Source organism: Mus pahari, chromosome X, assembly GCF_900095145.1.
Source record: "Mus pahari chromosome X, PAHARI_EIJ_v1.1, whole genome shotgun sequence".
Classification (NCBI taxonomy): domain Eukaryota; kingdom Metazoa; phylum Chordata; class Mammalia; order Rodentia; family Muridae; genus Mus; species Mus pahari.
The window spans coordinates 119,271,933-119,287,869 of NC_034613.1; the positions used below are offsets into that span (position 1 = coordinate 119,271,933).

Sequence of the window (15,937 nt, forward strand, 5' to 3'; positions counted from 1 at the left end):
TTTTTTTTTTTTTTTTTTGGACCGCAGCTTCCTCGATTCAACCCCTCGATCAGTCCCTGCTCACTTTGGCCCAAAGATTTATTTATTGTTATACTTCAGACACCAGGAAAGGGCGTCAGATCTCATTACAGATAGTTGTGAGCCACCATGTGGTTGCTGGGATTTGAACTCCAGACCTTTGGAAGAGCAGTCGGGTGCTCTTACCCACTGAGCCATCTTGCCTGCCCCGGTTAATTAATGCGTTTTTAATTTTGAGACAAATTTGCATGCTTAGCTCAGATTGACTCCAGATTTGTGAACCTCTTGTCTCAGGAACGCAGGAATGCATACAAAAGGTTTTGTTGTGAGACAATTCAGGTTATCTTCAAATTCCTTACAACCTGATTTTCCTGTCTTAACCTGGAATTAAAGACTGCACCCACCTTGATAGGATCTAACCCAAGACGTCCCAAATACTAAGGAAACACTCCCAATGGAGCTACATTCAATACATGTACATTAGCTACATTCTGGGCTTTTTTTTTTTTTTTAAGATTTATTTATTTATTTATTTATTTATATTTATTACATGTAAGACACTCCAGAATAGGGCGTCAGATCTTGTTACAGATGGTTATGAGCCACCATGTCGTTGCTGGGATTTGAACTCTTTGGAAGAGCAGTCGGGTGCTCTTACCCACTGAGCCAACTCACCAGCCCACTACATTCTTTTTTATTATTACTGGTTCTCTGAATGCAATTTAATAAAACTATCAGAGAAGGAATTGTAATCAGAGGCCTAAAAATGGGTAAGTAGTTATAGGGAAAAAAAAGACATTAAAGATACGGGCAAGAAGCTTAGTGGCCAGAAAGTGACAGGATATATCCAAAAAATATTAAAAAACAAACAAACAAAAAACTGAATGGTGCATGACAAGCTAAGGAGAAAATATTTTAAACTATTTTCCCCTTTTTTTTGAGACAAGGTTTGTAAGTTTGGCCTTCATCAATTTCCTAAGGGATAGAAGTATAAGTGTATACTACCAAACCTGGTTCAGAGATGGACAATTTCTTATGCTAACTATAGAAATTGGAAGTTTCCCAGGTTCCCTCATAGCATTATACAGCTTCTGGGAAAATACAGAATTAAAGTAGGTTTTTTCCACTGTCCACAGAAGTATCTTTCTTTCTTTCTTTCTTTCTTTTTTTTTTTTTTTATACTTCTGTTACCTCAGCTTTCATTGAAAAATGCAGTAATGGTTTACTTGAGTATACCCAGGTATAATGGTACACAATTATATTCTTTACTGTTTATTTGTTTAGTTGGTTGTTTTGAGACAGGGTCATAAACTGGCCCAGACTGCCCTGGAGTTCACTGTCTATCCTAAACTGCCCTCAGCCTACTGTCTTAATTATAAGTGCACGCCATCAAAATTGAATTTAGAAGCAGGCATGGTGGTGCCTTTGGAGGAAGTGGCAGGAGAATCAAGTCTGAGTTCATCCTCAGCTCTATATAGTAAATTGCAGGCCATCATGAGTCCTTTATTGTCCCCCAAAAAAGAAAATAAAAATAAATTTGAGTTTTGAGAGTAGAGAGTATAGTATATCTCAGTGCCTAGCATGTACAAAATAATGAATATCATTCCCAGTGTCAGGAAAATGAATTTCGAGTTGTAGACTTATGGGGCAGTTGGAAAAATGTCTTACTCGGTGTTTTATAACTTTCTAATTATATTTTTTCTGGACACTGGAAAATTATATTTTCCTGCAAAGCTATGGTATAATGTAACAAAAAGTATATTTACACTGATAAAAGACTAGAGAGGCTGGGCAGCAGTGGCACATGCCTTTGAGCACGATGCCAGGGAGGCAGAGGCAGGTGGACCTCTGAGTTTGAGACCAGCCTGGTCTACAGAACAAGTCTAGGACAGCCAGAACTCTGTTACAGAGAAACCCTGTGTGAAGAAGGAAAAGACAAAAGAAATAGAGGAAAACAAGCAAGTCAAGACATATAAAGCCCTACTATTGACTTATTAATTAGCAAAAGGGTCTTTTCTATTTGCTTTGAGATTATTACATCTGCTTTCTTCCTGCTCTTTTTCAATGCTTTTAATACTGCCTTCATCAGGTTTTAGTATCTAAGTAATACTTCCTGGCCACAATAAAACTGAGTTGGAACCCGTTTCCTTCTCATCCATTTCTGGAAAAGACTGTAAAATTAGCACTAATGCTGTTTAAATGCTGGTAGAATTCTCAGATTAAGCTGGGGGTGTTAGTTTGTTGCCTAATTTTTTTCATACAATACATTTTGATCATATTTTCTCCTCACCCAAGGCCTCCCAGATCCTCCCACCTCCTTACTTACAAAGCTGTATTCATTGGTTATCTTAGAGGGTTATCAATGGTATTTTTTTCTCACTCAAAAACTAGCCTTTTACTTTGTTGGTTTTTCTTCATTTTGCACTTATGTCTTTGTCATTTTTTTTCAGACAAGGGTCTCTTTTTATGTAGCTACCTTGTCTTTAAAATCACCTTCATCCTTTCTCAGTTTCTTTAGTCTTGGAATTGCAGATGTATGCCACCAACACTGGCCCAATTTTGTAGTTTTGGTTTGGTTTTTTTGAGACTACGTATCCCTGGCTGTCTTAGAACTCTGGACCAGGCCAGCATCAAACTCATAAAGAGATCTGTCTGCCTCTGCCTCCCAAGTACTGGGATTAAAGGCGTGCACCACCACACCCAGCCACTTAATGTTCTTAGGGACTAATCTCATCCCTCCAGATCATATTAGTTAGCAAGACTTTCTGCTTAATTCAGAGTAGTTAGCACAGAAAGAGGGCAGGGCTCACATCTCTTTCATTCACCTTTACATATTCCTAGTAGAGTACTTAGTTTGGCTTGGCGTATTTGATACTTTAGCAAACTTACACTATGGTAGGAGAGGTATTGTCTTCTCATAGCATCTTTATATAGAACAGTCGTGATTCATTTCTGAAGATTTTCTTCCTTTCCTTATATGTGGACTATAATAGTTACCATTAATAGCAGATTTGGTACTATATCTGATGAAAAAATTACAGTGCAATTATATCTTTGTTTTGTTTTGTTTTTTTCGAGACAGTTTCTCTGTGTAGCCCTGGCTGTCCTGGAACTCACTTTGTAGACCAGGCTGGCCTTGAACTCAGAAATCCATCTGCCTCTGCCTCCCGAGTGCTGGGATTAAAGGTGTGTGCCACCATGCCTGGCTGCAATTACATCTTTATAAATACTTTAAAGTCAACCAATCTCTTTCATCCTGTATCACATTTGTAAACTCAGAATATTTGTACAGTAAACTGTAATGAAACTGGATGATAAGCTGCTTCTAGTATACAGGTTCCCTTAGGTGCTCTTTCTCTATTGTGTTTGTTTGTTTTCTTTTTTTTTAAATTTATGTCTGTGGGTATACTGTAGCTGTCTTCAGACACACCAGAAGAGGGCATCTGATCTCATTACAAATGGTTGTGGGCCACCATGTGGTTGATGGGAATTAAACTCAGGATGTCTGGAAGAGCAGTCAGTGCTCTTAACCACTGAGCTATCTCTCCCTAGCCCTTAGGTCCTCTCTGAAGTGATCAATATACACATGTAGCTGTAACCCATCTGTAGCATGTATTAATGCTGATCCTATGACTGTGGTGGCTTACAAAAATCTATTGTTTATATTCATTCTCTCTTTTTCTATTTTAGTGTGGAAATTGGGGAAAGCGTTCGTGGAGAAGATGTCTACATTGTACAGAGTGGATGTGGTGAGATAAATGACAATCTCATGGAGCTTTTGATCATGATTAATGCTTGCAAGATTGCTTCAGCCAGCCGGGTTACTGCAGTCATCCCATGCTTCCCTTATGCCCGCCAAGATAAGAAGGATAAGGTAGGAATGGGTTTTTTTTAATTGGTGTCGATTAGACCTAGAGCTCTACCACTGAGTTATACCTTCAGCTCAGAATCTTTTCTAATGTAGGGAAAAGGGGATCCTTGTTCAAAGTCACAAAGTCCTTAGCTATCAGTTGTATATTTTCATGTTTGCTAGATAGATGCCCGATTAGTGGTATAGTGGTTAGTATGGTTGCCTTCCAAAGTGATATGTCCTTAAATATTCCCGATCTTTATATCAATGATATATAATTGATTTTAAAAGCAGTGCATATATATTATATATTTTACTTAAGAATTTTAACTTTTATTTAGATGACAAATGGTTTTATAGCTAAGAATATTCAAATCCCACAGAAATCCATTTGTAAGTGAATACTGTGAAGTGGCATTGTAACAGATAGTGTATGGCTTTACTTTTTTATTATTTTATTTATTTGCATCCTAAATGTTCCCTCTTGCAGAATACTTTCCCTATCTCCCCTCCCCTTCACCTGAGAAGGTGCCCCCTCCTGGGTATCCCCCCACCCTGGGGCATCCTCTTCCACTGAGGCCAGACAAGGCAGCTCTCTGTTACATATGTCTCAGGGGCCTCCAACCAGCTTGGGTATGTTGCCTGGTTGGTGGCTCGGTGTCTGGGAGCTTCCAGAGGTCCAGGTTAGTTGACACTGTTGTTCTTCCTGTAGAGTTACCATCCCCTTCAGTTCCTTCAATCCTTCCCCTAACTCTTCCATAGGGGTCCCTGAACTCAGTCCAATGGTTGGGTGTCAGTATCTGCATCTGTCTCAGTCAGCTGCTGGTAGAGCCTCTCAGAGGACAGCCATGCTAGGCTCCTGTCTGTAAGCACATCAGCATTACTAATAGCATCAGGGTTTGGTGCCTACCTATGGTATAGATACCAAGTTGGGCAGGTCACTGGACCTTCTTTTCTTCAGTGTCTGCTCCATTTTTGTCCCTGTAGTTCTTTTAGACAGGAACACTTCTGGGTCAAGATTTTAAAGTACGTTGGTGACCCCATCCCTCTATTGCTGTCGGTTTTGTTGCTTTGTTTTATTTTTCAAGGTAGGGTTTCTCTGAGTAGCCCTAGCTGTCCTAGCACCCACTGGGTAGACCTGGATGGCCTTGAATTCTCTATCTCTGCCTCTAGAGTGCTGGGACTAAATGTGTGCACCACCACTTCCTGTCTTAGTCTACTATTTTGTTTTGTTGTATTTTAAGACAGGGTCTCTCTATGTAGCTCTGGTTGTCCTGGAACTCTCTGGATAGACCAGGCTGGCCTCGTAAGAGATCAGTGTGCCTCTGACTCCAGGGAATGTGTCAATGGCATGTGTCAATACTGACTGTTTTCTTATGCATACATTTTCTTTTTTCTTCTAAAAAGATTTCTTTATTTCATATATGTGACTACATTGTCCCTATCTTTGGACAGCCCAGAAGAGGACATCAGATTCCATTACAGATGGTTGTGAGCCACCATGTGGTTGTTGGGAATTGAACTCAAGGACTCTGGAAGAGCAATCAGTGCTCTTAACCACTGAATCATCTTTTCTGCCCTATACATACATTTTCAATCTATTCAAGTGTTTACTACGGTCAATCAAGCTTAGTCTTCATACTATCTCTAAAATTTGTTTTATCGAAATATTTTAATGCATGCATACTCAGTACTTATGCCACCTAACAGGACCTATATCAAAATAAAGTTGGTTAATCTGATTCATCTGAAGGTCAGCTTCATACTAACCTCAACATACCTGTGCCACTATAAAACTACTACAAAGTCTGTTTTACTCTATACTTGGTCATACTAAACAAATAAGCTAGTTTTCCTCCTAGGTATTAATTAAATTAATCATTTGTAAAAAATGATTATTAATTAGAAGATGCTTGCAAAGCTTTATGTAAATACCTCATCCTGTAAATAAACCAGATACAGGAATCTTTTTTTTTTTTTGGCTTGTTTGTTTTTTTGTTTTTTTCGAGACAGGGTTTCTCTGTATAGCTCTGGCTGTCCTGGAACTCACTTTGTAGACCAGGCTGGCCTCGAACTCAGAAATCCGCCTGCCTCTGCCTCTGGAGTGCTGGGATTAAAGGCGTGCACCACCACACCTGGCCAGATACATGAATCTTAATGTATAAACTTCCAACTAATAATACCATTTGGATCTTCTGGCAATACAATAGTGTGTATAGGGAAGAGGGGTATATACTTGTCCTATAAAAAGAGAAACAACTTAATTGAGAACTACAGCTCGTTTGTATAAACTAGATTTAGTTATTGTGTATAATCATTCAATATAGCTAGTTCACACTGAATTTATATGCCATATGTGGCTTTTAGGTCCACAATAATGTTTCTCAAGCAAATGAATTGTTTTCATCTTGGTTTTTGATTTTTGTTTTTTCCTTTTCTTTCTTCTATTCAGAGCCGGGCTCCAATCTCAGCTAAGCTTGTTGCAAATATGCTATCTGTAGCAGGTGCGGATCATATTATCACCATGGATCTACATGCATCTCAAATTCAGGTATGAGTTAAAGCTACATAATGAGAGTTAGAAGGGTGGGAGGAGAGTCAGGCATGGAAGTGAATAACTGCAGTCTGGAGGCTGAACAATGAAGCAAGAACTTTTGACAGTTTGGTATTATGGGCTTTAGGATTAGAACTAGTCATCTGGATGCTTCTATTTAAACCTACTAGCAGTTAAATTTATAACCTTGGTAGGTTACTTCTGATATATAAAACAGAATATATATATGTTATAAAATATTAAGTCTATTGTACTTGGTTGATGTAGCTGATAATAACGGTAGTAGCTATTGTCAGGATTTACCCCTAGAATACTCAGTCATAAATTTAGAGCTACAGACATTAAGGATTTTTTATACAAGCCCAGAGCAAGAGAAATCAATTGCCACATTTATACTATATAAAGAAATTTTCTGCTACATATGGTAGTGCATGCATACAATCTTAGTATCTGGAAGACGCAGGCAGAGAGAGAATAAAACCTGCTTTAAAAATATAACTCCCAGGGCTGGAGAAATGGCTCAGCGGTTAAAGAGTGCTAACTGCTCTTCCAGAGGTCCTGAGTTCAAATCCCAGCACCCACATGGTGGCTCACAACCATCCGTAATGAGATCTGACGCTCTTCTGGTGCATCTGAAGACAGCCTACAGTGTACTTACATATAATAATAAATATATATATATATATATATATATATATATATATATATATATTCCCACCAGGCAAGTGAGTTTCAGGACAGCCAGGGCAACACAGAGAAACCCTGTCTCGGAAAAACCAAAAAAAAAAAATTTATATATATACTCCCAGTTAATACCATTTGAATCCTGTGGCAATACAGTGACATACATAGGATAGAGGAGTATGCTCATCCTACAAAAAAAGCAGCAGCCAAGTTTGTTGAGAAATACAACTTATATAAACTATTAAAACACATCTCTTGATTTCATCATTCAATATAAATAGTTGCCCCTGAGTTTATATGCTATACTAACGCTAGCTGTTTTACCAGTTGGACCAGCACCAACACTAACACCAAGTGGCATAAATAGTGTAGGTAAGTTGGGAGTCTGATCATTGGCTTGGCAGTTCATAGTACTTGAATGAATTTGACTTTATAAGGGCTCATTTCTGTTCCTATGGTCAGAGTGAGTTGGCTTAGGGCTAACATTGTTGATTTTTGCCAGGAAAGAGGTATTTTGCTGGTGAGTCCCAGGGAGCAAACTCTTCAAGACATCTGACTCACCAGCAAATACCTTCCTCAGATGAGCCATCTCTCTGCATATACTTTGTTAGACATTCATAAATGAAAGAAAAGAAAAATAAGACAAAACTTAACCCATCTCCTTTTTCCAGGGTTTCTTTGATATCCCAGTGGACAATTTATATGCAGAGCCAGCTGTCCTAAAGTGGATACGGGAGAATATATCTGAGTGGAGAAATTGTACTATTGTCTCACCTGATGCTGGTGGAGCCAAGAGGTAAGGGTTACTATTGTTCCTAAAAATAATGTACTGTTCCAGACATTGGTAGCACATGTCTTTTATCTCAACACTTAGGAGACAGAGGCAGGTAGATCTCCGATTTCAAAGCTAGCCTGATCTGCAGAGCGAATTTGAGGACAGCCAGGCTGTTACAGAGAAAACCTGCCTCAAGAAAACCAATAGTTGTTGCATTATGCTTGACTATCACATTAGTAAAACAACACTGCTGAACTTTATCAGAAAGGGTTGGAAATTTCATTTGCAATGAATAGCATTTATCGTTAAACCCTACATTAATGGATAAGTAAACTTTACATTGGTTGGTTGGTGGTCTTAGCCCCTGGGTGCTCTAGTGGTCCAGTCAGCCGACATTGTTCTTCCTAGCATAGGCGGATGCTGGAGTGTTGGGGTGAATGACTGGGGGAACACCCTCATAGAGGCAAAGGGGAGGGGAGAGAGGGCAGGTCAGATTGGTGGGTTTGGAGGGGTAACTGGGGACGGGGATATCATTCGAAATGTAAAGGAATGGAATGATATTTTTTTTTCAAAAGTAGCCTTTACAAACCTTTTACAAAGCTGTTGGTTAGACCATTTTATTCCTGAATTAAAATGTTAAACAGAGAGGGAAATAAAATATGGCATTTTAAAGTCTATACCTTAATTTTTTATTAAAGACTTATTTATTATATATAAGTACACTGTAGCTGTCATCAGATACACCAGAAGAGGGCATTGGATTCCATTATAGATGGTTGTGAGCTACCATGTGGATTTGAACTCAGGACTTCTGGAAGAACAGTCGGTGCTGTTAGCAGCTGAGCCATCTCTCCAACCCTATACCTTAATTTTTTTTTTAAGATTTATTTATTTATTATGTGTAAGTACACTGTAGCTATCTTCAGATGCTCCAGAAGAGGGAGTCAGATCTTGTTACAGATGGTTGTGAGCCACCATGTGGTTGCTGGGATTTGAACTCCGGACCTTTGGAAGAACAGTCGGGTGCTCTTACCCACTGAGCGATCTCACCAGCCCTACCTTAAATTTTTAAACCAAACTTATTGCCTGTGTTTAGCAATTACAATACTCTATAGCTCAAATAGTGCAGACTAAGGGCCTTTAATTTTCTTAGTGGATTGTGTGTTAGTAATACATACAAAAATATGACACATGTTCTTGTAGAAATAGAATGAAGGGCTACAAAACTCAGATGAGTAGAAAAAAAACTGATTAGAACTTTACAAAAATGTAATAACAAATCATGAAGAATTCAAACAATTCACATCTTTCCCAACCATCTCTTTAATAAACTGGGACCTTGGTTCGTCCAGCCAGATACATAGCTTGATGAAATCCATTTAATGAGCAGTTATTGCCTGTGACAGTGGTCACAATCTGTTTTTAACTTCTTAAGCATTCATGTCTTTCTCAGGATTTAGAAAGTGATTTAATCAAACAAAAAGGGTTAGTTTTTGTTTGTTTTTTGTTGTTGTTGTTGTTGTTGTTTGTTTAAAGTTTGGTATAAGAATACTACTTTCTGCAAATGACTTACTGTTCTTTGTCCTTCTTTCATATTCTAATTACTTCATAGTGATGGAGTATTTTTCAAGGGAGTGATGCTCACGAGTGCCTTGGCAGAGTTGGGGAGTAGCTAAGGATCCCTAGTGTGGATATGATTTATACAGAAGCTCTCCACTCACTGGGGTAGGGGTTATTTTTCCAACCCTTTCTGCTTTGTTGGTGTCTTGGCCAGTGAGCACGAATAATTTGGAACACTTAAAGTAATTGATATCATGCATTTTGTCTTGAGGGTCATCATTCCAAGGAAATGATGTTAGGTGCCTAACCAGTAGTAATTAAAGAGCACATGGTATGGTTAGTTTAGAACCAGGTAGAAATATGTTGCCTAGAGTTATGGTTTGAACCTTATATGGCCACAGGTTCTGTTCAACAAAAACTCTGGTACAGGGAAATATGACATAATGCTAAAGTTTGATCAATGTCACATTTAAAAACAAAACCTGAAGCTGGAATCTTTTCCTTTTTATAATTTTGTTGTTGTTGTTGTTGTTTTTCGAGACAGGGTTTCTCTGTGTAGCCCTGGCTGTCCTGGAACTCACTTTGTAGACCAGGCTGGCCTCGAACTCAGAAATCCTCCTGCCTCTGCCTCCCAAGTGCTGGGATCAAAGGCATGCGCCAACATTACCTAGCAGAATCTTTTATTCCTTTGTTGTTTTTTTTTGTTGTTGGTTTTTTGTTTTTGTTTTTGTTTTTTCAAGACAGGGTTTCTCTGTATAGCCCTGGCTGTCCTGGAACTCACTTTGTAAACCAGGCTGGCCTCGAATTCAGAAATATGCCTGCCTCTGCCTCCTGAGTGCTAGGATTAAAGGTGTGCGCCACCACCACCCGGTGGAATCTTTTCTTTATGACAAGGATTATGATTATACAGTGGTGTCTGGGTACAAATGTCATATAGGTAGCCTATTGTCATTTACATTAAATGACATTTTTCTATTATTTATTTAGTATAGAATAGAGTTTATTTAGGGCATGGGAGAGGGGAGTTGAGGAATAGGAGAGAGAGAGAGAGAGAGAGAGAGGAGTAGAGGCCAGGCATGTGCACATGGAGAGAGTGGGGAGGGGAATGAGGAGAGAAGGGACAGATCGGACAGAGGGAAAAGAGGAAGAACAAGAGCCACTAAATGACTCTGCATAAGTGAACTGTGTTGTACTTGATTGTCAGATTTGTCTTCTAACCTGCCTTTGATGGAAAAAAAGCGAGTTTTCTTCATTTGATAATAATTTCGGCTATATAACATGCCCTGTTTGTCTGGTTAATTGGCTTAATTTTCTTTCTAGAAGGAATCTCAAGGTTGGTGACCAGGTACAGTTGCTATTCACCATCAGTGGTAGTTGTTAACACCATATGGGGAGAGAGGGTAGGCTTTACTCCACTCTTGCCAGCTTCAGGTTCACTTGTCACTACTTCTAGACTCACAAGTCTTCCATGATGGAAATTGGGACAATCTGTGCACTCCCTGCACTAGCTATAAGATCTCTCTCTTCTGCTTTTAATTAGCAAACATATACCTTAGTATATACTGCTTCGGAGGACTGGTGAAGGGTATGTCTATCTAGCCCATCCACACTATGAACAGTGTAAGTTTGAATATTACATTACAGAAGCAGTAATCCACAAAATCCAGTTTGTAATGTTTGCTTTGTGGGATGTCAGTGATGGTTGCTTTCTTCTAGCTCTGAGATCTGTTTTAGTTTCAAGGAGTATTCTCCCACAGGAAAAACATTCCGTTATTTTGTAAAAGTGGGCACAAGCGATGGAACCTGGGGTCAGCTGTCTACCACTAAATGACACTCCCAGCTTTGGAAGCCACTTTTGCCTTGGATTTCTGTCTTCCCTAACTTTGAACATCTATTTTACAGAGTTACCTCCATTGCAGACCGGTTGAATGTGGATTTTGCTTTGATTCACAAGGAACGGAAGAAGGCCAATGAAGTGGACCGCATGGTACTTGTGGGAGATGTGAAGGACCGTGTAGCCATACTTGTGGACGATATGGCTGACACGTGTGGTACAATCTGTCATGCTGCTGACAAGTGAGTACAGGCTAGTTAGAAATAAAAAGGTAAACTGCTTTACTGATTCTTTTTGAAACACAGCTGAAGGGAGTAAGTAGCTTTGGGATATTCTGATCATGCTAGCTTTTAATATATAGATTAGTATGTATTCCTCATTTCAGGGTTTTTTTTTTTTGGGGGGGGGGTTCGAGATAGGGTTTCTCTGTGTAGCCCTGGATGTCCTGGAACTCACTCTGTAGACCAGGCTGGTCTCGAACTCAGAAATCCTTCTGCCTCTGCCTCCCAAGTGCAGGGATTAAAGGCGTGTGCCACCACGCCCAGCCTCGTTTCAGATTTTTAATTTTTATACAGACACTGCTTTTACATCCAGAATATCCTTAATAAATTATCAAAAGTTAAATCCATCACATACACTTCACCTTTTAAAAGTCCTTGCTTAGTAACACAATCTACCATAGACTGGGTTGTCTCCCCTCATTACATGGCTGACTGGAAGCTGTGGCAAGACAGTATATTGATTACATATTGCTAGACCTGGGAAAGATGAAAATTCTATACCTGTTTTTTACTGAATGCATAGTATGTTTGTGCCATTATAAAGTCCAGAAATCCTAAGTTCAAGTATAGTCAGAACAATTTTTATATGGTAAAGTTTGCCCTTTTATTTTGTTTATGTATATGAGTACACCATTGCTCTCTTCAGACACACCAGAAGAGGGCATCAGATCCCATTACAGATGGTTGTGAGCCACCATGTGGTTGCTAGGAATTGAAATCAGGACCTCTGGTAGAGCAGTTTGTGCTCTTAGCTGCTGAGCCATCTATCCAGCCCCCCCCCCAAGTTTGCCCTTTTAACTATCTAATTCAATGACATTAATTATATTTACAATATTGTACACTGCTACCTTTTTGTTTTGATGAGTTAGAAATCCCTACATGTCCTTTCCATATATTTATTTTGTAAGTGTGCATATGTGCACATACCATGGCAAGCATGTGGAACTCAAAGGACAACTTTCAGAATGGCTAGCTCCTTCTACCCTGTGGGTCTCGGATCAAATTCAGGTCCCCAGGCTGGGCAGCAAGCATGGTCAAATTAAGTTGCTGGTTAAGCTTACTTTCAGGGTTGTAAACTTGCAATCTTGTGGAACCATACATAGTTTTATTATATAGTTTTTCATATCCTATTGAAGGGCATTTCTTTTTGCCCATCAGAAAGGAAGAAGAACACCGGTTACACTTGGGAATTTTTTTTTATAGGCTTAGTCCAGGCTTTATTCCTTAATAAGTCCAGAACTGTGTCCCCCTAAAATTCATGTGTTAACTTGTAGCCCCAGGTGTGGTTTTGCAAATTAGCCTGGGGGTTATTTAGGCTTAGTGAAATCTTGAGCAAAACCCTTATGATAGGATTAGTGACCTTATTAGAAGAAACTGCTTGCTACACTTTCTTTACATGTATACTAGAAGGTCCTGTGAGCACATAAGATACTTGTCTATACTTGGTCTTAGCCTTGTTTGTGAAACAAACTTGTCTGATAGTCTCTTATAACAAATTAATACTCTTCCTTCTTCCTAATTCAGATTCTGTATTTGAATGTCAGATTAATCAGATCTTTTTTTTCCTCCAGACTTCTCTCAGCTGGAGCTACCAGAGTTTATGCTATCTTGACACACGGAATCTTTTCTGGCCCAGCCATTTCTCGCATCAACAATGCATGCTTTGAAGCAGTAGTAGTTACCAATACCATACCTCAGGAGGACAAGATGAAACACTGCTCCAAAATACAGGTGAGATTGATCCAAAACCAAATTTCCATTAAGTGTTTTGCAGATGGTAACATTAAGTCAGATGTGTTAATACTGAAGCTTAACTTCTTTGGGTTTTCTGTTAGTTTTGTTCTGGGAATGGAACCCAAAGTCTTGTTTCTGTGGGTAAGCATTCTACCACTGAATTTCTAAACCCATCCTTTGTTCTGTTTTTCTTTTGGCGATAAGGACTGTGTCCAGAGTCCTACTTTGTAGTTTCATTAAGTTACCCAGATTGGCCTTGAACTTACTGTGTGGCACAGGCAGGCCTTGAACTTGGAATCATTATGCTTTAGCTAAAGACCTGGCTTCCTTCTATGGTTTTGTTGCTTGTTTATTTGATACAGTGTCCTACTATGCAGCCCTGGCTGACCTAGAATTTGGTATGTAGATGAGGCTGGCGGTAAACTAAATCTACCTACCTCTGCCTCCCAAGCGCTGCAGTCAAGAAAGAGTATGCTTGACCACATCCAGCTTTGTATATTCTTAAAACTTTAATTACCATTTAAAAAATTATTTGTACGTGTGTGCTTATGTGAAACTGGAGCTAAATGTAGTGGTGAACCTCCCTGTGAATGCTGGGAACTGAATTCAAATCCTGCAAGAGCAGTGAGCAATCTTAAATGCTGAGCCAGCCCTCTAGGCTTTCTGTTAATGTTCTCGCTTTGATCTTTTGCAACAAGGCGTACTGGTGACTAGGGTAGCCTGAGACTCACTGCAATCCTCTTGTCCTAGTCTCCCAAGGGGTAAGATTATAGGCATGCTCTTTTTTTTGTGAGTATCTGTCTGTTTTTAGAGACAGGATTTTTCTGTGTAGCCCTGGCTGTCCTAGAACTTGCTCTGTAGACCAGGCTGGCCTCAAACTCAGATCCACCTACCTCTACCTCCTGAGCGCTGGTATTGAAGGCGTGTGCCACCACAATCTGGTTAGTGTGTGTGTGTGTGTGTGTGTGTGTGTGTGTGTGTGTGTGTGTGCGTGAGTGCACGATCTGACCTGTACTGGGAACTGAACTCTAGTCCTCTGGAAGAGCAGTCAGTGAGTGCTCTTAACTGCTGAACCATCCTCACCTGCTCTAGGCATGAACTTGGCCTGTACAGAATGATCTTTTAATGATCTTGAGTCAGGGTTTGCATCTTAACTCCTTCCTAAGTGATTATTGTACAAGGGAGGAGTTGAATGCTAGATACTTAGTTCAGTTTGCTTTCTAGGCTGCTCATAGAGGCTACAGCTAAGCCCATGAACTCTGCTCTTCTATACTAACCTGGTGCATTTTTTGCCTTTCTAGGTGATTGACATCTCTATGATCCTTGCAGAAGCCATCAGGAGAACCCACAATGGAGAATCTGTCTCCTACCTGTTCAGCCATGTTCCTTTATAACTTCTGAAGCATTTTGAAAATAAACCTACCCCACCCCTTGTTTTTCTTGATATTGGCAAGATCAGAAGACCCAGCTTGCTTCAGTATAGCTTTTTACATCCCACATTAGCTATATTAGAATTTGTCCTAAATTGGAGAAAAACAGATTGCTATTAACTGCTAGGATGTTCGACCCGAATTGTTGTATCCTGGCTTTCTTGTTTATTTTGTGAACTTTGCAGCTTTAAGTTGAGCTCAGCTGTTGAAATATGTATAGACTGTTGAGAGAGTATTCCACAAGGTCCTTAGGATATGATTGACAAAGCTCATACTCCATTGCATGTGAATGCTTTGGGGTTTTCTTCATTCAGAATAACTAGCAACAAAGCCAGCCCATGTGTAATAAATTTCCAGAGGTCTATAGCAGGAACCCTGAGCATCCTTAAACATAGTTCAGCTGTTGAGCACCCTGTAAGGCAGGGGCAGGTAGCTCAATGCAGTAATTATTATTTTGGGAGGAAGAAGCCTGATCCATTGCTATTTGTTTAATTTTATTTATCTCGCTTGGATTCTCTACACCTATTCCTTTCCCATTGGCTTTACCTTTAGCTATTGTGACCCTTTCCTGGCCAGATATCTTGGACTCAGTGATGATTGTAACAACATCTGTAAGACTTGCTTCTTGCTATGTAACTGCTAACATTCCCATTAGGTAACTTGCTGTAGCACGACCTTCCTTAGCCTACTACCTCTGAGGTGGTGTTTAGGTGGTGTCGTAGTGCCTTTTGATTAATTTAAGTATTTAATTTTTATTTTCCTTGGATCCGTTTGGCCTCTCAATTGAACTTATTGTGTTGTGTAGAAGAAACTTAATAAAATGTCATGTGTGCTGTTTTGGGTGGACTGTCATATCTGATTTCAGTAGACTTGTCTTAGCTGTTTCCCTGGCCTGCACATCTTTCTTTCCTAACTATTTTAGCCACCTTGTTAAGAGAAAGCAAGACATAAAAGTATCTGAGGTTTAGTGAGAATTAGAACTAATTAATTCTGTGTAGTATACATGAGTTATATGAAAAATAATTAATTCCTTCTGGGTTTCTGCCACTTATTCCTGGAAATCCAAATTCCTATTTCTTTTGAGCTGATTTTGTCTAATGTGGTAATTTCCCTCCTTCACCAGTGCATATAATTTTTGAATAAAACTTGGGATTGTAGGCATGCAAAATTTAAGCATGAGTTATAATGCATTGCAAGATTTTAAGTGATTTTCTTTG

The 15,937-nt window shown here is 39.4% G+C and overlaps 1 protein-coding gene across 1 annotated transcript in view; it reads left to right on the forward strand.

Moving 5' to 3' along the window:
- The window catches only part of Prps1 (phosphoribosyl pyrophosphate synthetase 1), a 20,541-nt gene extending 4,988 nt beyond the window's left edge, over positions 1-15,553 (forward strand). Inside the window, exons 2-7 of the mRNA XM_021187567.1 lie at positions 3,709-3,892; positions 6,321-6,419; positions 7,778-7,902; positions 11,344-11,517; positions 13,128-13,287; positions 14,592-15,553. Of these exons, the coding sequence (XP_021043226.1) occupies positions 3,709-3,892; positions 6,321-6,419; positions 7,778-7,902; positions 11,344-11,517; positions 13,128-13,287; positions 14,592-14,684 (835 nt within the window). The 3' untranslated portion in view covers positions 14,685-15,553. The remainder of the gene's footprint in view (positions 1-3,708; positions 3,893-6,320; positions 6,420-7,777; positions 7,903-11,343; positions 11,518-13,127; positions 13,288-14,591) is intronic.
- The last annotated feature ends 384 nt before the right edge of the window (positions 15,554-15,937 follow it).